Below are 21,963 nucleotides of genomic sequence, written 5' to 3'. Positions count from 1 at the left end.
GGGAGAAGGGGAGGGGCGTTTCAGGAACATGCTGCCTTCTACTTAGTAAGTTGCTGCTGCCTTCAGCGGTTTCAAGGCAGTTGCTGCGTTACACTAACTGCTGAACGGGGGCTAGTTTAGATTTGTTACAAGCTATTGGTCGGGGTAGCTGGTTTGGGGTTATACCATGGTGCTGCTGCTGCCTTCAGGTGTTAAGTTCTCTGGAAGCTGCAGAGGAACCCCTGGCAGTGGAACCACTTAGCGCTGCAGGTACTGGAGTCGGATTCTAGAAAATCAGTTTCCATTGCAACACCGAGAGCCGCCCCGAGATTCTGGGGTGGAGAATGCAGAGCTGAGCCTGCTGCCGGACACTCTGTTCCATTCAGTGCCTGTTTACAATGTCTAAAATGTAAAGTAAGGTGGGACGACACGCCGCGCTACCCAGGAGACACCCCCCAAACTGGAGCCACGGGGGAAAAAGCCACCAACTGCGCTCTGCGTTCGAGACCATTATTTTTTATACAGACAGAGCGGGTGGGCGGGCTGTGGACCCACCTCCCCCAGCATTATCCCCTGATGGACTGGAATGTCCTAGCAAACAGGGCAGCTGACCCAAACTCGGCTGAGTCTTGCGCATGATCCTGCCTTGAGGTGTGTGGCCAGACTGCTGAATGACTCGTGTTGCTTTTCTGCAGAAGATATTTTATTGGGTTCATAGGTTATACAGTAAACGTTTGTTGGGCACTTTCCCGTCAGCGGTACACGAGTATAAGAGTCTGTCTCATGGAGCTACCGTCTTTACACTGCCGGCGCTGCTCTGAACTGCTGGGTTAGACAGAACACTGCCGCCGTGAGGGCCGTGCCCTGGCGTGCTAGCAGCGTGGCACCGAGATCGGGACAGCCCTTCCCCCCGGTCTGGAGAGCAGCGCGGACAAACTGATGGTAGGTGCAAACCACGTCCTTCAGATTGACGGTGAGCTCCTTGTGGCGTCTCCCACACAGCCCACAGGCCGTGAACTGGAAACACAGCGCTGTCAGCTGCATGAGGTCCTGGAAGGTCTCCTGCAATGCCCCTGGCAGCTCTTCAGAAGACCTGTCTGGTTGTAGGACCTTCTGGCAGCTGGCCATCAGCTTGCGGGACTCCGCGCAGAGTACCTGCTTGTGTTCAGAGTAGTGTTCTGCGCACGTGTCTCGAGGGTGTTTCGTTTGGTTTCCTGAGAACTGCCTCACAATGGCCTGGAGCTCTGCCACATTTGCCAGGAACAGAGAGAAGTCAGCCGATGACTTCCCTGCTCTCTCTTGCAACTGACCCAGCGCTTCCAGGTGAGATTCTGGCCATGGGCCGTTTTCACTCACACTAGGCTCAGCGGCCACACAGTTACGCTCGTCCATGGTCCTGGCAGGGGGCTGGTCTAGAAACGACAAGCTCCCAGCAGCCGGTGGGGTTGTTAAAGGCCTGGAGGAAGTGCTGTGTGCAGAATCAACACACTCGTAATCTAGGTCATTGTCTGGCCCGTGGAAGCAGCTGGCATAAGACAAGTGACAGCTGCACTTGTCCATGCCAGCTTTGGGGAAGAGGGTCCCCTTGACACTGGTCAAACCCAAAGGACGAGTTGTGTTGCAGCTCATAGACACTGGGGCATCTTTTTCATGGGTCACACAAAGCAGCAATCGATCTGGACCAAAGTTTCCCTCTCTGTGTGCTGAGGCACCACCAGTGTCTTTGGGGGAAGGAGAACGTAGCCCCGGTGATGTGTTTAAGTGGCAGCCCTTTCTTTGCTCTGTGGTCTCCTCTGTGAGAAGAGGCGTCACAGTGCGCTGGGGCTGTCTGTGGCGACCATCCACATATAGTGCATCTTCTCTGGGTCCTCTCTCCTCTGTGCGCTGGCCACTAAGCTGCTCCGGAGGAGGATGCGCTTTCGGAGAAGCTGAGGAAAAATGCGTTTCCTTCCTTAGGGCACCTGAGTCAGAATGCTCTGCTGTCCAGGGACTTTGGTCAACAGCTTGGTCAGTTTCTGCTGGGGCGGCGTCTTCTATGTCCCCCTGCTGGCAGGGCATTGCTTGGTCTGTCCTGGTTCCAAACGAAAGCCAGGAGAGGCGAGTGATTATTCCCGATGCGCCGTTAAAGTCTGAAAGCAGCTCCGTGGCATTAGAGAAACCCAAATGGTTTTTATCTTCCACGCTTTTTAAGGGTTCTTCATTTAGGTTCTTGTTGGTTCTCTCTCCAGATACCATTTCAGCATCCGATTTCACTGCACAGCTAGTGGGACCAGCTGATCCCCTTGCAAAGGGAGATGACGGCACAAGCTGTTCACATGCTTCTCCTTTATCAGCAGTGGACCGAGAATCCAGGTCTGAAGCTGCAGCCTGGGGCAATGGCTTGCCTCTGTAGCACCCCAATGGAGAAAGCACTGGCTCAGCACAAGGAGGTATCCCTCCTTCGCCTGGATGTGCAGACGGCTCGAGTTCACGGTGGGCTTCCAGAGCCTCCGTGGCACTCTGTGGCATCGGCTGCTCTCGCGGCACCGTGCGGGTTATACATCCAACCTCCATTTCAGAAAATGGGCGACCACAGCCACCGGGGCTGTCCCGGGCGCCTCCTGCTTGTTCTGGGTCTCTGATGTCTCCCAAATGGAAGGATATTTCAGAAGGACTTACGCAGCCACCGTCACGTGCACATGCAGAACCAAGAGGCCCCAGGCTGTTCTCCGCACAGCTGGGCAACGGGGTTAGGTCCGAAGTTTCTCTCTCTTCCTGGTCACCTTGGAGATGACTGGCTGAAATGGAAGGGATGACCGAGGCAGTTACCAATTTGGTTTCCATGGTGTCAGGCTCCATTTCCATGAAGGCTGACAAAGGGTTTTTACTCTTGGCTTCGCTCCGAGGCTTTAGCTGGGCAAAGGTCCTGGCTTCCAGCAGCGGGGGCTCCCCGATAGTTTCGTCCAAGGAGGATGTCATGTGAGTGAGAGAGATGGAGGGCAGCTGGGGCTCCCGTTCAGAGGCGCACGCAGGATCAGCGCTCTCCAGGGCAGGGGATGGAGCCACCGGGAAGGTAACCTGCGACGTGTAATCCGTCTGTAGGAAAGATCTCCTCTTTCTCAGGCTCTTGGCATGCTTCAGCTCCTTCTCCTTTCTGTGCTTCTCCCTGGTGGCTTGTCTCGACATGCAGCTTTCCCCCAGGTTGCAGCACCGTGACTTCTTCAGGAAGCAGGAATCGCCCTTCCCCTCACGGGACAGTGCCTCAGAGCCTGCCAGGAAAGAAGAGAACCCAAGGGTAAGGAAATGGTAGTGTACCACACACGTGTGTGTAACTGGCTACACACAGAGGGCCATGGGTTGTTCATGGGATCTCCTGGACTGATGAGAACCAGGCATTGGGGACGGCAGCCATCTTGGCTGAGACACTGGGGATTGAACTGGGGAACCTTGAGCACTAAAAGCGCGAGCTGCTATCGCTTGAGCTAAAGCTCTGTAAATGGGGAGCTGTGACGAACTTGTGCCTTACGTGGCTCGGCACAGAGGGGGTAGCTCATAGGATGGTTTAGGTTCAGTACCAAGAAGAAGTTAGGTTTGGGGCCTAAGCATACAGAGTATAGGAGACAGAGTGTTATGGGAAAGGAAGAATTAGGAAGGACGTGACTCAGGGTTAATTACACTAACTGCTGAACAGGGGCTAGTCTAGCAGTGTTACAAGCTGCTGGTCGTGGTAGCTGGTTTCTGCAGGGGTTTTAAACGAGTGTTTTTGAGAATGTGATCTCTATTGATAGCATGGGAGTGACGGGGATGAAGCTGTTTACAATCCGCACTACTGAAGTTAAGAGCCCATAAGGCGGTGGTAGAACTAGAATTCAGGGAAAGGGCAGTTTCATGTTAATTATAAAAGGAGTAAATTCATGAAAAAGGTATGGTTAGGTTCCAGGATAGTCAGGCTGTAGCTCACTCTGTTGTCCGGGGACGTATCACCCATCGACACACCATTTCACCTTGGCGTGGGAGTATAATTGTAGCTAATGGCATGGCTGTTTGCTTAACGAATCATTTTTCTTTTGAAAACACCTTTTCTTCTTCGTGGCTCACTCTAGGCCTTAATTGGTGGGGGTGATGGATGGATACGGTGGCCTTGGAATTTCTGTCTGGTTTCAGGTTGGAACTAGGGGGAAAGAAGTGAAGGCTCTGTGAGTGCCCCTAGCTCTGCATTTCTGTGTCGTACCGAGTTGGGCTGTAAAATGGAATGGTGGTTTGTGATCTATCCGAGGGGAAGAGACAGGAAGCCGCAGTGTGTTCTCCTGAGGCTTTGGGATCCATTTAAGCAATAGAGTTTTTCAGCTTCTAGTCCGGGGATTTCCTGAGGTTTTAAGAATGTCTAAGAATCATCGCTCAGTGTCAGGGGTCAGGCAAGCCTGGCAGGAATGGGTCCCTATCTCCTTCCTGGCAGCCTCCCACCATCACAGCATCTCCTCCCGCCCATTCTCTGGACTGAGCCACTTGGTCCCTACACGGCTTTCCTGCTTCCTTTTCTTCTGGCCTGTTCCTGTATCTACACCTCCCAGGATTCCTGCCAGCCCACGCCACCCCCGAGCACAGCTGTCAGCCTCTGGGCCTGCTGCACCTCCCACAGCATTCGTGGGGACCACACACACTTTGCAAAGTCCATCATGTACACAGCAAACACAACAAACTCCCATGGGTACTACGGAGGCTTAAAGACACGTGTACCTTTAAATAACATGTGTGTTCCATATGTGTCTGTACTCTGGTGTTCTTGTGATAGCGGGCGGGGTTTCGAGAATGCCGAACTGTTTTAGGAGCACAGGTCCCATGACTTTCACTGAGACGGGTGCTCTGAACTCACCTGGGTGCTACTGAAAAATCCCACCCAACCCTATCGCGCTGATATCGATGTGCTCTCTCTGCATGGCATTTCTGCCTGCGAGGGATTCATTCTTGGAGAAGGGACATTTAAAGCTCATTTGCGAGTCCAGAGAGCTTCAGGAAAACCTTGGGAAACTGAACAAGGGGGACGTGTTCTCGGCATTGTGGATCTGACACGTGACCATCCCTAGGTTCATTATTCATCACTCATCCAGTCGTACCACCCTAGTACCCCAAGAATGATCAGGTCTTGTTGTGCCAGGTGCACAGGGTAAGAGAGCATCCCTGCCCTACTGAGCTGATTTATTATATAACCTCTTCTCTGAGCGCACCTGCCAGGGCATCTGTTGGGGTCAGCCGGTCCGCAGCATCGTAGAATTCATCCTCGGAGCTGGTGTCCCCGAAGCCCGGAGGTGGGTGCAGGATGAGGTCATTGTCCTCCGCTGTTGGATCTACCTTGCAGAGTCCCTCCTGCTGGCCCGACTCAGCCGGCAAGTCCTTCACAGAGCCGTTCCCTGGGCTATGATTGAGGAAGCTTCTCTCTCCGTTGCTGCCTGGGGATATGCTGGAGCAGAGACTGTAATACTCCATCACGTTCTCTTCTGACAGCTTGGTCTTGAGAGCCGAAGCATCCGCCTCATTCTCCCCTCTTTGCTCGGGGCTTGTCTGCTTAGGCACAGGGTGGCTTCCTTGGGATAACTGCAAGAAACAAAGGAAATCTTCAGACTCTGCCCCACTGCTCCCCTCCTTGTTGGCCAGAGCAAAGATGCTCTTGTCTTGGCAGTTGAGTTCTTGAATAGTGGGTGTGAAAAACTGGAGGAACTGTGGCCTGCTGGAGGAGCAGGCCTCTAAGTCATCCTCCTCCAGAGCGTCCATCGAGTCACTCGAGCCACTGGTCTTGCATCCTCTGCTCTCGGTATTGGCTGAGTCAGAAGCTTCGGACGCACTGTCCGTCACGTCACTCCTGCTTCCGGGGTTTCTGCTCTCTGGCTCCAGCTCAGGCAGCTCCTCCTGCTCTGCCTCCTCCTCACACAGAGGTTGGATGCTGCCGGGGTTCAGCCAGGGGGGGTCCAAAAAGCGCTCTGCAGAGGAATCCAATTCCCAAGAGTCTTCGGAGTCGCTGCAGGCTCTCGACTCGTACCCTGCAATGTAAAGACACCGTGCCTGCTGTGAGCACAGGCCAACGCAAACAGCTGGGTACAGCAGCCGAACTAGCACAGAAGCAGCAGCAATCAGTCCCCTTGCACTCCTAGAAAGAGACCCACTCCTGTGACTGCTGCTCGGATTCTGAACATATGAGCAGGGCCACGACCTGCAAGCAGAGACCAGTGCTGGACCTGGTCACTAATACAGCCTAATGCCTAGATTCCCAGGCTGACGGGCCCACTGGGCCCACCTAGTCTGACCTGCCTGGTAACATAGAGCTTTCCGACAGGAATTCCAGCCTTGATTTACAAATTGTGGTGGATTCCCCATCACGGACAACTCCCCGTGAGTCGGTTCAGTGGTTAATTACTCTCACTGTTAAAACGTTACACCCTATTTCCAGTCTGAATTTGTCTGGCTTCACCTTCCTGCCTTTGGAGTGCGTTAGACCTTTCTCTGCTAGATCGAAGAGCCCATTCTTAAATATTTGTTCTCCAGGTAGGTACTATTGATTGATCAAGTCACCCCTTAACCTCTTTGTTAAGCTACATAAATTGAGCTCCTTAAGTCTATCACTATACGGCAGGTTCTTTAATCATTCTCGTGGCTCTTCTTTGAACCCTTTCCTATGTGAGGCTTATTATTGTTGTTATAATGATAATCATTCTTATTATTTCAGTAGTGCCTAGGCGCCCGCGTCATGGACCAGGCCCCACTGTGCCAGGTGCTGTAAAGACACAGAACAAAGGGACAGTCCCTGCCCCCACGTAGCTTCCAGGGTAAGCAGAAAGAGAACAGTCTTTCCAATAGCTTCAAGGAGTTGTGAGCCGTGAGATGAGGCTCCAGAGGGGACTAACTTCCTAGCAGAAAACTCTGCACCTGACATGTGTCTACGGTGGCAGATGCTCCTAAGTGATCAGTCAACTCGCCACCCTCTCGTTCTTACCTTCTTCTGTGGAGATGCGGTGGGCCTGCTGCTTAGCCTCCCCCCACATGAATATGGTGATGCCCGAGTCTACACACAGCCTGTAGTAACCTGCAATGAGGCAGGCGAGATCCTTGGCACTGTTTGATTCTAGCATCAGCGTCAGCAACTGTAACAAAACAAAAAATGCGTTAGGCCCCCTTCGTGACCTGCAGAGATGTGCACTAAATAAAAGGCCATTCTCCATCTCCCAGATACCGAGAGGTGAATTACAGAGTGGGCCACAAGGTGGAAAGGGAAAACGGATTTTTCTTTGATGCCCAATGTCCTACTGAGGAAGGGCAGCCAAATATTTTTGAAAGGAATCTCATTTTCCTTGACCGGGTTGCATCTTTTCTACTGGTTCTCCTGTCTCCCTTTGCATTGTATCCAATGCAAAATATTTTACCTTAAAAGAATGGTCAAGGGACAGTTAATCGCCGATAAATACAGTCTGCCAGCGTGTCAAATGGTGAGGCACTCGGAGACAAGCTGCCTTCTGAGCGCACTGTTAAAGCACACTGGCCATGATAGCCAGTGATATACTATAAAAGTAACTAGGAAAAAAAGTCCCACCACTGCATTTATGAAGGTAACCGAAACAGCAAAACAAACACGTCCCTGTCTTTACTAGCATTAAGAATTCAATTAGACTGTTAGATCGTTGAGAAGATCAAAGAGCAACTCTCCCAACTCACGCACCAGTTGAAGCTGCAATTACCTTCACATCCTGAAGGTAGATTTTTACCATGCTCGCTTTCTCAGACTCTTCAGTAAGCTCCAGCCTGCTGATGTTAGCAAACTCTGCCAGAGGGGTTATGATGTTGAGCTTGTTATTGATAATCTGGCTGATTCCATACTTAGCTCCGACCAGCAAGACGACATACGATTCCCTGTCCTGTAGCTACCGGAGAAAGGTGGGTTAGAATCCAGCCTTAATAGAAATCGGAACAGGAACCTCGTGACAAGGTGGGACGTAGAATCCTGAGTTGTGCATTATGGCTTGGCACGTTTCAATTAGGGGAAGTGGCCAACTTCTACTGGCCCCCGAACCTGACTAGTAGGTAGCTCCAGTTTGGGGGCTTCCGAGACAGCTCCCACAGACAGCAGTGCAGAGGCAGAGACGAGATGGAGGCTGCCTGCCTCACCGGGTACATCTACACGGTCCCTGGGAGGGTGCTTCCCTGCACAGCTGGACAGAGGCGAGCTAGCGTGCTAGACATAGCAGTGTGGCTGCGGTGGCTCAGGCGGATGTACCCACAGGAGTGGGCAGCATTGTACTTGGGCAGCTGGCCACGCTGGCGCTAGCTGCCTATCCGTGCTGGGAGGATCCTCCCAGCTGCAGGGCCCGTTCTAGGGTTCAGGTACCAGGGGAGGGGGAGGGGGTATTTGCGCGCTCCTGGCTGTTGCTATTCAAACAACAAGCCACCTTCCAGAAGGCCAAAGGCTAGTTCGACTCCTGGAAAATCGGGGATTTTAAGAGTTTAAAACAGTAAAACGTGGCGGCTGGGTCAGTATTTTGCTGTGATTTAGAATTTCTATAAAGGATGAAGACTCTCCAGCCTGCTGTTCCACTGGCTAACTCTGGACACCTTTGCACATAGTTTGGCCTTTTCGACAATCAATCGGGGCCCCCTGAAGATAGGTTTTTTTTGGGGGGGGGGGAATGTCCCCTTTTCTACCCCTCCCTCTGCCAGTGCCAGGCCTGCCCACCTGCTGTGGAGACGTACCCACCTGTGGTTGAGAGCGACACGGAGCTGGTAGGGGATGGCCAGGGCTCGGGGTTACCAGGGCCTGTATTGAGCTGACGGAGAGTTGTTGGTCTCCCAGGAAGGGGACACTAGCCCGCTACATGGAGCTCCAGCCCCACTGCCCACACTTTGGCGGGTGGGGCTCTTTCATTCTATCGATTGGGGTTGGTGGGATTTTAGGGGTTGTTGTTGGAAGATCATGTGTTTAACATCCTGGCTTCCTTTGCCTGCTCCTGTCCCCATCTTTTAATTTACCCCTGTCCCTCGTGGGAATAAAATGCTGGGCCTCTTTCTGCTGGTCCTTCATTTACCATAGCTGGGAATTGCACCAGCCTGGTTGTCGGATGGGCTGCGGGCTTCGGCGCTGAACACTGCGAACCCAGGGCTCATCGGCCCCAAGGTGGCTCACCGAGGAGAGAGGATTAATGGGATCTCCCTCCCATGGGCATCTACAGCCTTTTAAGTGACCCCCCCAGAGTCTAACGATCCACTTGTAAGACATTCCGCCACTCGAGAGCCAGGACACAGCCCCCTTCCTCCCAATGGGGCTGCCCCGTCAATCTCACGGCAGAGACACACACTGGGCTGATCAGCACCCAGGCACATCGCTACGCCCTTCGCTCTCCCGGAGCTGGCGTCGGGGGGAGGGGAGCAAGAGTTCTGTGCTCTGAAACGTTTTAGCCCCCTACTGCCCAAGAAAAATCTATCATGAAATACTGACATTTCCCCACAGAAAACAGACACTGTTCTGGAAAAAAGTCATTTAATCAAAAACCCAATTTTCCACTGACAGTCTAGAGATGGAACATTTTCAACTCGTCCTACTCGGCGTGACTACGGATAGAGCCATAGTAATCCACTGGTGAGCAGAGCCGGCCCTTGGTCCGGCGAATCAGGGTGACCGCCCCAGGCCCCGCGCTTCAGGAGGCCCCGCAGGAAGCGGGCGGGGAGGTGAGGCAGGTGGGTGAGCAGGGTGAGGAGGCGAACGGGGGGGGGGGTCGAGTGGGGGTGGGAAGAAGCAGGGCAGGGGTGGGGCCTTGGGGGAAAAGGGTGGAGTGGGGGCAGAGCCGGGGGGGGGGAGAAAGGTACCATCTGGCAGATTAGAAACTCGCCACCTATATCCCGGGGCCCCCACACCCCTAGGGACAGCCCTGCCGGTCAGTGTTCATTCCAGGCCCCCGTCTCCGCCTGGTCCTCAGAGGACATGAGCGTCACAGCTGCCAGCTCTAGAACCTGGCTCTCTAGCATAAACGGTGGCAGTTCCTGCTGTTAGCTCTGGAGGTCCTTGATTCAATCCCATGTGTCAGCCAAGGTTGTGTCGTGCCTTATGTCAGGAAAGGGAAAACAAAGGGAAAACATCATAGAATCATAGAATCTCAGGGTTGGAAGAGACCTCAGGAGGTCATCTAGTCCAACCCCCTGCTCAAAGCAGGACCAAACCCAACTAAATCATCCCAGCCAGGGCTTTAAGCCGGGCCTTAAAAACCTCTAAGGATGGAGATTCCAGCACCTGCCTAGGTAACCCCCATTCCAGTGCTTCACCACCCTCCTAGTGAAATAGCATTTCCTAATATCCTGCCTAGACCTCTCCCACTGCAACTTGAGACCATTGCTCGGAGCGGCTCTAGGTATTTTGCCACCCCAAGCACGGCAGGCAGGCTGCCTTTGGCGGCACGCCTGCGGGAGGTCCGCCGAAGCTGCAGGACCAGCGGACCCTCCGCAGGCAAGCCACCGAAGGCAACCTGCCTTCCGCCCTCGCGGCGACCGGCAGAGCGCCCCCCGTGGCTTGCCGCCCCAGGCACGTGCTTGGCATGCTGGGGCCTGGAGCTGCCCCTGCCATTGCTCCTTGTTCTGTCATCTGCCACCACTGAGAACAGCCAAGCTCCATCCTCTTTGGAACCCTCCTTCAGGTAGTTGAAAGCAGCTATCAAATCCCCCTTCACTCTTCTCTTCTACAGACTAAATAAGCCCAGTTCCCTCAGCCTCCCCTCATAAGTCATGTGCTCCAGCCCCCTAATAATTTTCATTGCCCTCCACTGGACTTGCTCCAATTTGTCCACATCCTTTCTGTAGTGAGGGGCCCAAAACTGGACACAGTACTCCAGATGTGGCCTCACCAGTGCCCAATAGAGGGAATAGTCACTTCCCTCGATCTGCTGGCAATGCTCCTACTAATGCAGCCCAATATGCCATTAGCCTTCTTGGCAACAAGGGCACACTGCTGACTTACCCATTTTCAGGGGAGATTAAATCTTGGCCCAAACCAACGGAACAACGGACCAATCACATCTGAAGAGCCACAAGACCTACTCTAATGCCACACCTGCGCGTTTTAACAACACATAAATAAAAGGACCCTCAGCGACTGGTTTCACTTCAAAGGAGCTATGCTGGTTTGCACTGGCTGAGGATTTAGAATGCGACTGCTGGAAAGGGCCCAAGAGAAATGAGCATGTTTAGTTGAAGCAGCCGCGCCAACACCCCCCGCCCCCCGATAGGGAGCGTGGGCAGCATGGCAGAGGGAGAGTGGGTGGAGGGATGTGAAGGAAGACATGGGGAAGCATTATGGATTGTTCCAGGGAGCTGCTCTGATGCAGAACTGGGAGAAAGCATGAAGGTTGAGGGCAAATATGACCAATGGGTGATGAAGCGGGTGTTGCTTGCAGAACAAATCTGGGGGAGATAACCCATTAACCTGCTGTTGGGGTGTTTTTGACTCTCAGCTGTTAAAAAAAATTAGATACGCTTTACAGAAAGTGCGCTTTAATCAAGACGAGGCTTGGTCAGTTTCAGCATAGTGCTAAAAATATGACTCCCATTGCACGAGTTTGTTTTCCACAGCATGGTAACAACACACACAGAAAGGACGGCCAGAGAAAACACAAAGATTTGCCAAAAATCACAGACAAATGAATGCACATACCATTAGGGTGGCATTAAAGATTTTCCCGCTATACATTTTCAGGTCTCCAAGAATCTGCAGGTAGCTCAGACGCACTTGTGTGGCCGAGAGGACGTGCTTGGATTTTAAAGAAAAGAAATATTGCTGAGAAAGTTACAAACCAATCACTGGGACAAGCTGGGCGTGTGAGTAAAGGGGTTACTAAATTGTTCATTTGGATCTAAGCAGACGTGTACAATGCACAGGACTGGATGGATCTGAGAGACACACACACACACACACACACACACACACACAGAAAAAACAACCTCTGACTAGATGACTGCCCTCCTATGCACAGCAGGCAAGAATTCAGTTCCAGTGCACACTAAGGCAAAGGTGGCAGTCCAGGGGGTCACTGGCAAGGGTCTGCTTAGGAGGAGACCCAACTTTGTGACTTCTGGCTCCCATCTCTGACAGCCCTGTTGACAAGGGCTGGTCTATACTGGCAGAAGCAGCGCACAAGCAATGCTAGTGCTGGGAGAAATAGCCGTACCAGAGGAGAGGGGACTGAGCGAGAAGAGTAAAGAGGTGCAGTGCAGCCCCCATGAAGACAAAATAAAATGCAGTAGCACGGCTGTGAGGACCCCAGCTGGAGAAGGCTGGTGTACAACATGGTGCTAAAATCGTCTCGGCTCAGTGGCCAAGCCAGCTGGCTTTCATTGAGTGACCTCACACACACACACATGCACAGGTTCTACCTTTTGTCTCGGGTCCAGCAAGATTTGGTTCCTCTTCATGTGAAAGCTGATGGCCTTCTTGATGTCTTTGCCTTTCATGTTTCGGAGTAAAGTCGGAGATATAAAGTTTTCTATTCCCCAGTCCTTCCTGCCATGAAGACAGCGCAGATGGGTATGGCTCAAAGAGAAATTACGGGCTTGTTGCACAAATTCCTGGCTGAGTTTCTCCGGCCTGTGTCATCTATGGACTGAGGATTCTGTTCGTAAAGTGCACTTTGCTTTGCTTAAATGATATTTTGGTGTCTTATGGATTAATGGTTCCCGCCAGTCTAAGATTAGATGCCAGTTGTTCCAATGGAGAATTTTTCCAACGTCATAAGTATTACTTGCTAATTATGCACATCATGGAGTTTTCTCTTGATGCGTCTGTCTATTCCTTTATTAGTTGGGGCATGGCATATTTGACTATAAATAATAAGTCAGTGACAGAGGTGAACACATAAGCCCAGCTGAGGCTGCAGGTATTAAGCTACTAACGTCCGGGCTATTACTTAACAATGGCCCCTTTACAATTTTTAGTAGTGAGGTTGTTTTACCAGAACAACCCATGCAATAAGTGCATCTGCCTAGGAAGGGGAGATGCACGCTATAGATTTGCCGTTCCTGGGCAGTTATGACGTCGGCTACTGCACTCACAACTCCCAATAAACACGCCCGCAAGAGGCAACCTTTATTTAAATGAAAACCTGCCCTGTGCAACAATAACTACCTAACACGTTACAGTAGTGCTGATGTAGAGACCCATCGATGGGCTGACATTTCTAGCCATTACGCCATGCGAGCAGTTTAGAAGGGAGAGATGAGAGAGTTGGTTTTGTGCAGCTGTCTCAGACTGCTACTCATCTCTAAAAGGATCTGCATAACCAATGTATGGAATCGGTATTACACAACAAGGACAGAGCACGTTCCAATCTACTACCACTGCCCTGACCTAGCCAGCTTCCATTCCTCTGGTGCCTATCACAGCCCCAGTACAAAAGCTGTATGGGATTTGGGTCAGCTGGAACGGCAGAGAATTTTCCACTTACTCTATATATTTGAAAGACACTTTCTGCGGCTGGGCGCAAGCATAAATCCGCTCTTGTATATGCAGCGCTGCCAGGCGCAGGGCCACGCTGCACTTCATTTCGACAGCAAACCGCTCCTGAAGCACATCGCTGCAGCTCTGGAACGGGGACAGCCAGGTTAACACGCCCAGGGGGCACGGCAAGAGGAAGAATGACTTTGCTTGGGCGGCCCCTTTTGCCTGGCTCAGCCCTTTTTGACTCATATGTGAAGGGCGCCATCGGCGCTGACTTCCCCACTTTCCTCTGGGTGCTCGACACCCCCCTGGCCCCGCCCCACTCCACCCCTTCCATGTGGCCCCGCCCCTGCCCTGCCCCTTCTGCAAAGTCCCCGCCCCAACTCTGCCCCCTCCCTGCTCCTATTCCAGCCCCTTCCCCAAATCCCCACCCTGGCCCCGCCTCCTCCCCTGAGCATGCCACGTTCCTGCTCCTCCCCCTTCCTCCCAGCACGCCGCCAAACAGGTGTTTGGCGGCTGCTGGGGGAAGCACTGGGAGGTAGGTGGAGGAGCGGGGACGTGGCGTGCTCGGGGCGGGGAGGAGGAGTAGGTAGGGAGGGGGCGGTGACGGGAGCTTGGCTGCCAATGGGTGCAGAGCACCTACTAATTTTTCCCCGTGGGTGCTCCAGCCCCAGAACACCCACGGAGCCAGCGCCTGTGAAGGGCGCAAGTAATTAACAAGTCAAGGCTCGGATTAGGAATCCCTAAGCCACTCAGAGCCAGACAATGTCCATGCAGCTTTTGGCACCAATTTAACAATACTGATTTAAATATCACACTTTAGCTGAAATGGGAGGCAAGGCCTTAGGACGGAAAGGGTTATCAATATAGTATGGGATGTTCCGTTTTCACCTGCAAATAAAGGTATTCAAAGGTAATTGGATCTTCTTGTAGGAGGTCCAACGGATCCTTAGGGATAAAGCAGACTCTGAAGAGACACCGAAAATCATGGGAGTCTTTCCTTTGGACCACCTGGAACGAACAAAATAAAACTGTGTTAAACAATAGCAGCCCCGCGAATCCCTCATTGAATAAACCCATCCTGGGCCAGCAGGTGCAATGAATTTGCACAGGGCAGCCCTTCACACTCTACAGAACAAAGCACTCGGCGTCTGGGTTGGGGGCAAGTCAGCCGCTCTCTCCAGTGACGAGGGGGCACAAGTGACTCTTTGGGAGAGAAGCAACATGAGAAGTAAAGTCAGATGAAGTGGAGGCTACTCCACTGCAGAACTTCATTAAGGACTCCACAACCTCCCAGAAAAGCCACCTGTTGGGCCAGGTGCTGCACCGTCGCACAGAGATAGGCTCTGCCCCAGCGAGGTTACAGCTTCATTGGGATCCGGGTACAACAACTCGTCTAAATCCAGTCACACTATTTCAGCCGGGACAATGGACCTGCGCCCCGTTTTCAATGTCATAAATATAAAGCTTGTGAATCCGTAATGCTACAAACCCTACACCAGAGACTGATCACATGGCCCTACCATGACAACAGAGGAAAGCACTTAAAAAAAAAAGATTAAAGTGCTGTTTGTGCTACCGAAATGGCAATTAAACCTTCTGAAAGACACTGGATCATATTAGCATATTTTATTTTGCATAAACCCACAACTGGCTCATCAACCGGATGGAAAGAGAAGGTCCCAAAGGGAGACGTATGCCTGGTATTTAGTCATGGGATCTTAACGAGTGAGCCTCAGCATCTTGCGCCTGGCTCCCTGACTGGTGAGAGGTCCGGGAGTGAGGAAGGGCTGCTCAGAGTCTTAGCTCAAAGTTAGGAACATAAAGTACCTGGGAAATAAAGACAAGAATTAGAAACGCTAGGGGTGGGATTTGCAAATAGCGCTCACGGTTGGCCTAACTCTGCTGGGGCAAAACTCCCATTGACTTCAAAGGGAAGCCCAGCCAGGCAACCCTTCGCCGACTGCTTTGGAAAACCGCAGCCTCGATTTCTTTTTATATAAGTCCCAGATAAATGGTCCTCCAGAAAAGGGCACCTCTGAAGGAGCAGGGATTGGCCACACTGGAGAGGAGACACTGGACAGGGCAGGCCAGTGCTCGGAGGTGGTCTAGGGAATCCTCTTACTAGATGCCGAGCTGGTGGGTCTTGCTCACATGTCCAGGGTCAAGGGTCAAGAGGATCACCTGTTCTGGGGTTGAGGAGGAATTTTCCCCCAGGTCAGATTAGCAGGGACCTTGGGGGCTTTTCACCTCCCTTTGCAGCCTGCACCATGGACCACTTGCTGGGATCATCTGGGCATGCCACACACAATGTTTTCCCTGCCATTGCTGCTGCTTGGCCTCTCCTCTTCTCTGCCTGGGCGCATGATGGTTTAGTCACCTGAGACCTGAAATGCTTTAGTCTAACTGAAGCTTTGGGGCTCAATTTAGGGGGATCTTGGTGACACTTAACAGCCTGTGATATGCAGGGGTCCAGATTACATGGCCTTATCGCTACAAAACGAGGACAGCAGGAAGAAGCATCTGCAAAACAAGCTGACCACGAGTGCTGCCCGTTGCCATCTGCAGGAATGGAGCAAGGTGCTACGAACGTTTACGCTCTGGTGGTGCTAGTTCCCTCACCAGAGCAGCCAAGCCAGGCTGCAATGCCATCACTAGTTAGCGCGCGTGGGAGAGGCAGAGCTAGGACGGTGGAGTCTCTGGGGAGGCAAAGCCGCACCGAATCCCCAGTTTGACGCGGGAGCTCGTGATCGGGTCTCGCACTCAGCCACTGACCTCCCCCTTCCCCCAACCCACCAAATCCCCTTCCTGCCACCTAACACTCCCTCCCCCGTCCCCGTTTAGTTTGCACAACCTGGGCATCCTTGGAGATGTGTCCAGGGAAATGTCAGCCGCCGGGCAAGGGCTCTTTTCTAAGCGGGTTGCATGACAAAGGCTGCCTTGCTCGGACAGGCATGGCAGGAGCTCCGCAGGCAGCACTGACCTGCTCGATGAGCTCGTCCTCGTGCAGCAGGTAGAGCTTAGAAATGTTGTACTGTTCTTCCAAGGCCAGGGCGAAGTGCTCAATGCTCTGGATGGAGAGCTTCTCTTTCAAGGTGAGGATTATGTCCTGCCAATGGAAGACACAAGGGACAATCTGCTTTCAGGCATTTTAAACACAACAGCCGGGCATCACTAGGATACATAACGGGATTGGATGTTAATGAAGAGGCTCTAGGTTCCAGCTGCTAACGACAGCTCTGCAAGGTGATCATGGACTTTTCAGCTAGAAGGGCTGCATTTGAGATGAGAGAGAGACTCCCTTCCCGGGCGCTCCCTCCCGCTTCCATGGCACAGCAGTGATGGTTTTCCCACAACCCATTACAGACCAGAGGGGGCAACAGGCTCATTTTACTACCACTGTTTGGATACTTCCTTTGACAGGCTCTTTGGGATCCTGGCATCTTTGCCAGCTCTTCAAGGATGATGTAATTGGGGTTGGTCCTGCTTTGAGCAGGGGTTGGACTAGATGACCTCCTGAGGTCTCTCGCAGCCCTGATCTTCTATGATTCTAAGTCTAAGTTCTCATGGTACCCAATCCAGGCCATTAACCCTGTCTCTTCTCTCGCTCCAAGGTTCCTCATTAGTTCCTTCTGGACTTCTAGTTTCCTGACCCCTCTATACCTCCCTGATCCCTTTGCCTCTGCCCTTCCAGCCAGCCCGATTTCAGCAACCCTCTTTGGCTGAGGGGAGCAAGCAATACCCCTGCTGCTCAGTGAACAGTCGCTCTCCCCCGCTTACTGCTCCACTGCCCCGCTGAAGGTGAAGTCCCAAAGCGTTCCCAGGCCTGCCTGCAGATCTTTCATACCTGTTGCACCGCTAGAGTTTATCCTAAGCAATTTAAAAACCTAACGGCTTCATTTGCAAACTGCTGAGCACCTGCAGCTCCCTGTCAATCTAGGTGTTGAGCAGCTCCAAAAAAACTGGGCTGTAAAAGCCCAGAGCCGCGTTCCATTCTCCACGCCCTGCCCCCCAAATCCGGTAAGCTTTGTATCGGGGGTCCACTTTCTCTAGATCGTCTTGGACAATCAATTCCTGGTATATTTTTACCTTTTGTGAAGCAGCACAGATTAAATGGAGGAATAAATGGTAGCCAACCAGGCCACAATACCTTCACCGTCGTGGTGGTGTCAAATTTGAAAGCCTTCGTCTGTCCATTTTCCAAGTACACCTTGAGAACATTCGGCACGCACAGAAGAGCATTCCCCTGCACAACAAAACAAGCTGGGAGGTCAAGTGTCATAGCACCGTAGGTCAAGGGGTTTTGGTATTCTGGGACTGAATCAAGAGCTCATCTTTGGTGATGCAACAAATACAGATTTAAATGCAAAACTTTCTCCACCTTTAAATAAAGCCCCATTCACGACATATTAGCGTTTTGTCCTTTGTCTCTTAGCAGGACATAAGAGATATCAAGTGACAAATTCACCCCTGATAAAAATCCCACTCAAATCAGTGGGTCCCACCAAAAATGAATTTGATCCAGTTCCTATTGGGGGACCCAAGAATGATTATTTATTACAGAGAAAGGCAACACATTTATGCTACTGTCATCGAGCCAAGTTTTGCTGGTCTCACATTAGTAGCCTCAAGAGGCCAGACCCTCAGCTACGTAAATTGAACCCATTGGGTTACATATCTCCATTGACTTCAGTGAAACGATGCCAGTTTATACCAGATGAGGATCTCACCCATGAGGCTACTGGCATAAATTAAACATTGCTGCTGTTTTGTAACATCAGCTCACAAGTCATCTTGGAATCTATATACAGAGCTTGGGGACAAATTAAAAACCACACGTTGTTGCTGACGCTACACTCAATATATGTAATGATTATGTTCCACTCTTAGCAATTATTGTAGGCTCTCTTTCTGCTAGTCCAGCCAAGTTGATAATTATACTCTTTCTTGGTAGAATCTTGTAGACTATTTAAAAATTAATTCTAAAAATGTAGGCCCAGCTCCTCAGTTGGCATAAACAGTCATTGCTCCATTGACTACAGTGGCATTACACCGATTTACGCCAGTTTAGGATTTGGTCTACAGTTCCCAAATATATCTAAAACATGGACTGCTGTTCACCCTTGCACGACCTGTTTCCCACCCAGAGCTCTGCTCTGAGGATATAACCCAAATCTACCCTGGAAAATGAAGGCTTGAAAGCTTTTGGTCTCATCAATAATTCCTGCTCTAGACCTGGAGTTTCAGATTTCAGCTGCATGAGGGAGCGTTTGGGTTATTTCCAAATGGGGTTTAGCTCCGTTAGCGACCTTCCATTAAGAGGACAGTAACGGTCCTGGTCCTGAAGCAGAAGGCACGCAGTTCTTGGAATTACACTAACCATTATGGATGCTATGCTCTTTCATCCCAGTTTCTATCTGGGAGGAGTGGCAGCTTTTGGATGGGAACGTAGAAGGGATTAATCTGCTGCAGGGAGAGCTGCTTTCCAGGAAAGCAGAGACACACTATACACATTTCGGTTTTGTTGATATTTTACTGCGGAGCCAGGTTTCGTTTTGAAATGCGTCTCACTGCACTAGTGTTTTGCTCACAACAGAGTATGGAACCGTATTGTTCCTCTGCACATATCAGGAGACTACTGGCTTAGCTCTCATTTAAATGACAAGGTTAACAGCTGAGGAATTCATGGATTCTCTTGCTATCTATCTCCAAAATGACTCCACAGAAAGCAGGGGCTGCAGCTTCCCAGCTGGGAATGCCTCTTCAGGAATCACATTGCTGGCATTGTCAAAACGTATCTTGCACTAGTTGCAATACAAGCTGGATGTCCCTAAGATTTCTGACCAGGAGTTTGCACATGATTAAGTGTGTACTGAACCGGGATGCTTTCCTGAATCGGGCTCCTGCTCTGGTTAGATCTGACCCTTTCCTCAGTGGCAGCAGAAACCACAGCACATCTGGCAACAGCTGGCAGGAAGGATACAATTCCAGTGTCTGGAGAGTCCTAGGTAACTGGCAGCTTTATTGGTGGGGAGAACTCTCTCCTGTCCAATGGGCCATCAGCGTATGAACAGCCCTTTATGAGGGACCTCGGGGAACAGGCAGTTGGGATGCCAGGGATTTAAACAGCAGTTTGAGGTGCTCAAAGCATGCAGGCAATGTGTGCCAGGGTCCTGCCCAACTGGCCGGAAATGCCCAGGGGGCAGCCAGAGTTGTAGAGGGATTGATTCTCCAGCAGCATCTTTGTCTTTGTGCCAAGGGAGACAGGATCAGGTGCCATCAGAGTTCGCACAAGGGTTCAACACCTGAGGCATGGGGGTGGTGTGTGTATCTGGCTGAGCCTCCTTCCGGGAGCCGGCGCTGTGCTCTGCTGAGCCAGATCAACTCGGCACGGGAGGAAATGGGACACGAGGGCAGTCGCTCTGAAAAGGGAGAAAGGGCCTAGCTGGGGTGGGGCACATCAGACACACGTCTTCGCTCCGAAGGGAAAAGGGAGAGAAGCCAGTTTCAAACTTGGGGCCACAAAAAATGGTCCTTTTGCTAACCTGCTTGTGACAAATTTAAGAATAATTATTTAACAGATTTTTTTTTAAAAAACGTAACATGATTTCCATGGCCCCCCAAGCGTTCCAACTCGGTATCCTTTTCTGCCACATTTCCCTGGCCTGAGCTGCAGACAGACGGAGATACAGACATGCTGCATACTCGGTATGTATCGAGTTGCCTGAAATTGTACAGTTACCGTACGTTGTTGTATGACTGAGCTACCCAAGTGCGTTTCGTATTTCAAGACGGGATCTGACAACTGGATACTTCTGTAAATGAAATATCAGGAAGGCAGACGTCTGAGTCCTGCAGACATCTTAGGACTGGTCCACACTGGGAACGTACATCAGCATAACTACGTGTCTCAGGTGGGTGAAAAATCCCCCCCGCCCTTGAGAGATGTAGCTATCCTGCCCTAACTCCAGTGTAGACAGTGCTAGGTGGATGGCAGAATTCTTCCATTGACCATCCTACCACCTCTGGGGGATGTGGATTACATACGCCGATGGGAGACCCCCTCCCATAGGCGGCGGTAGCGTCGACACTGAAGCACTGGGCTGCTGTAGACATGTATATGTAGACATGCCCTTAGGAAAGTTACAGCAGACACAAAAAACACAATTCAGTTACATCAGGTCACTTGTAAACACACCTTTAAGGAAACATATGGTGCCAAATTCAATAGACAATACGACTCATTAAACTTGATCGCGGTTGCCACGGGACAGGAGGAGGTACCGAGGTTACTTCCTCAGCATGGAAGAACTACAGGAATCAGCACCTGTTTCCAGTGCATTCACGGTAGCAACATGTAGTAACCCGAATCCTGGGCCTTTCCTTGGCCACTCGTGGTGTAGACAAATGACCAAACACAACAAAGGGAGCGCCAGGTCGAACAAGCTCACTCTATTCTGTAATTCAGCAGCATCTGCGCCATCCTAACTGCGCTCAATGCGATCACCCATTTAGCTCAACGTAGTTTGAGCCGGCCAGCACTGCCACCCAGCAGCTCTTGTGAATGATTTCATACAGCACCGCACCAACCTGAGTGTGTCCGTTCACCAGCACCTCCTCGGCAAACCGCACTTTGACGGGGTTCGTTTTCAGCCGCGCCCTCTTCTCGGCCGTAAGAAAGGACGACTTAGGACCACCCTGAAAAACAACAGCGCTGCGTTTGTAACGTGACCTGTTGACCGTGAGAACAAGACATGCTGTAGGTCTCTATGACCTGGAAAAGTGGTTCGTAGTCCTTTGGGGAACCCGGGCCAGTCTAACCAGTGGGAAGACCCAGGGCTGCCAGCCAGTGCCCACTGATTCCCATGTCACTGGGCATGCTGCACCCTGCAATTGAATTTGGGTGGCCCCCTAATCCAGGCTCACCCTGCGGGGCATCCAGGGTCTCCCATAGTGGCTCATCCTTAAAGCACTGGGCGCCGGGAAGGGTTTTTTTTTTATAAGGCTGGTGTTACTGGCACACTGAGAAGTGACTGGCAACCACTGATCTAGAAAGGTTTTGTCAAAGATGTCACATGACCACAAAGGTGTCCTGTTACTCGACAACAGCCAATCAGCAGACTGTCAATTTACATAGGTTTTAGATAGTTGCATACATTTAGGAACACGCCCACAGCGGCGCATACGTATCCATGTTCAAGATATTCTGTAGCCAAGCCCCAGGGTGAGGCGATTGTTTGTGCTTATGGAAAGCCTAGAGAGCTGGTTAGGTGCCACATACGATCTCTGATAAACAATTCACTTGCAGGCTGAATCGCCAGTACTGACCTTATTTACTTTCACATGGTGACAATTCCTAATTGCACTGGGGTGTGTGGAAGGGGGTGGGTGGGTAGCTGTTAGCATCCCCATAACTGATCTGATCTGGCATAGCAATCTCTCAGGATGCGGCTATATTCCTATGAGACTCTCATTACATGTAAGCACTTTACAGAATGATCTTGTTTATTGGAGAAAATCTATTCACATTTAGGGGAGAAAAGTCTCTT

The 21,963-nt window shown here is 51.4% G+C and overlaps 1 protein-coding gene across 7 annotated transcripts in view; it reads right to left on the bottom strand.

Moving 5' to 3' along the window:
- Window positions 1-605: 605 nt before the first annotated feature.
- FRMPD1 (FERM and PDZ domain containing 1) overlaps window positions 606-21,963 on the bottom strand; it is a 66,930-nt gene continuing 45,572 nt past the window's right edge. For 4 of the 7 annotated variants that reach the window (XM_045021829.1, XM_045021831.1, XM_045021830.1 and 1 more), the window contains 11 exons: window positions 21,005-21,112; window positions 17,565-17,660; window positions 16,398-16,523; window positions 14,306-14,425; window positions 13,422-13,558; window positions 12,355-12,481; window positions 11,636-11,731; window positions 7,683-7,865; window positions 6,944-7,091; window positions 5,184-5,993; window positions 607-3,227 (listed from right to left, as the gene is read on the bottom strand). In XM_045021829.1, the coding sequence (XP_044877764.1) occupies window positions 778-3,227; window positions 5,184-5,993; window positions 6,944-7,091; window positions 7,683-7,865; window positions 11,636-11,731; window positions 12,355-12,481; window positions 13,422-13,558; window positions 14,306-14,425; window positions 16,398-16,523; window positions 17,565-17,660; window positions 21,005-21,112 (4,401 nt within the window). In that variant the 3' untranslated portion in view covers window positions 607-777. Of the gene's footprint in view, window positions 3,228-5,183; window positions 5,994-6,943; window positions 7,092-7,682; window positions 7,866-11,635; window positions 11,732-12,354; window positions 12,482-13,421; window positions 13,559-14,305; window positions 14,426-16,397; window positions 16,524-17,564; window positions 17,661-21,004; window positions 21,113-21,340; window positions 21,476-21,963 lie in introns of those variants that run through there. The other 3 variants (XM_045021835.1, XM_045021832.1, XM_045021834.1) reach the window with 3 other exon arrangements.

Source organism: Mauremys mutica, chromosome 6 (assembly GCF_020497125.1).
Source record: "Mauremys mutica isolate MM-2020 ecotype Southern chromosome 6, ASM2049712v1, whole genome shotgun sequence".
Classification (NCBI taxonomy): domain Eukaryota; kingdom Metazoa; phylum Chordata; order Testudines; family Geoemydidae; genus Mauremys; species Mauremys mutica.
The sequence above is the reverse complement of the archived record's forward strand: the minus strand, read 5'-3'. Positions and strand labels throughout refer to the sequence as shown.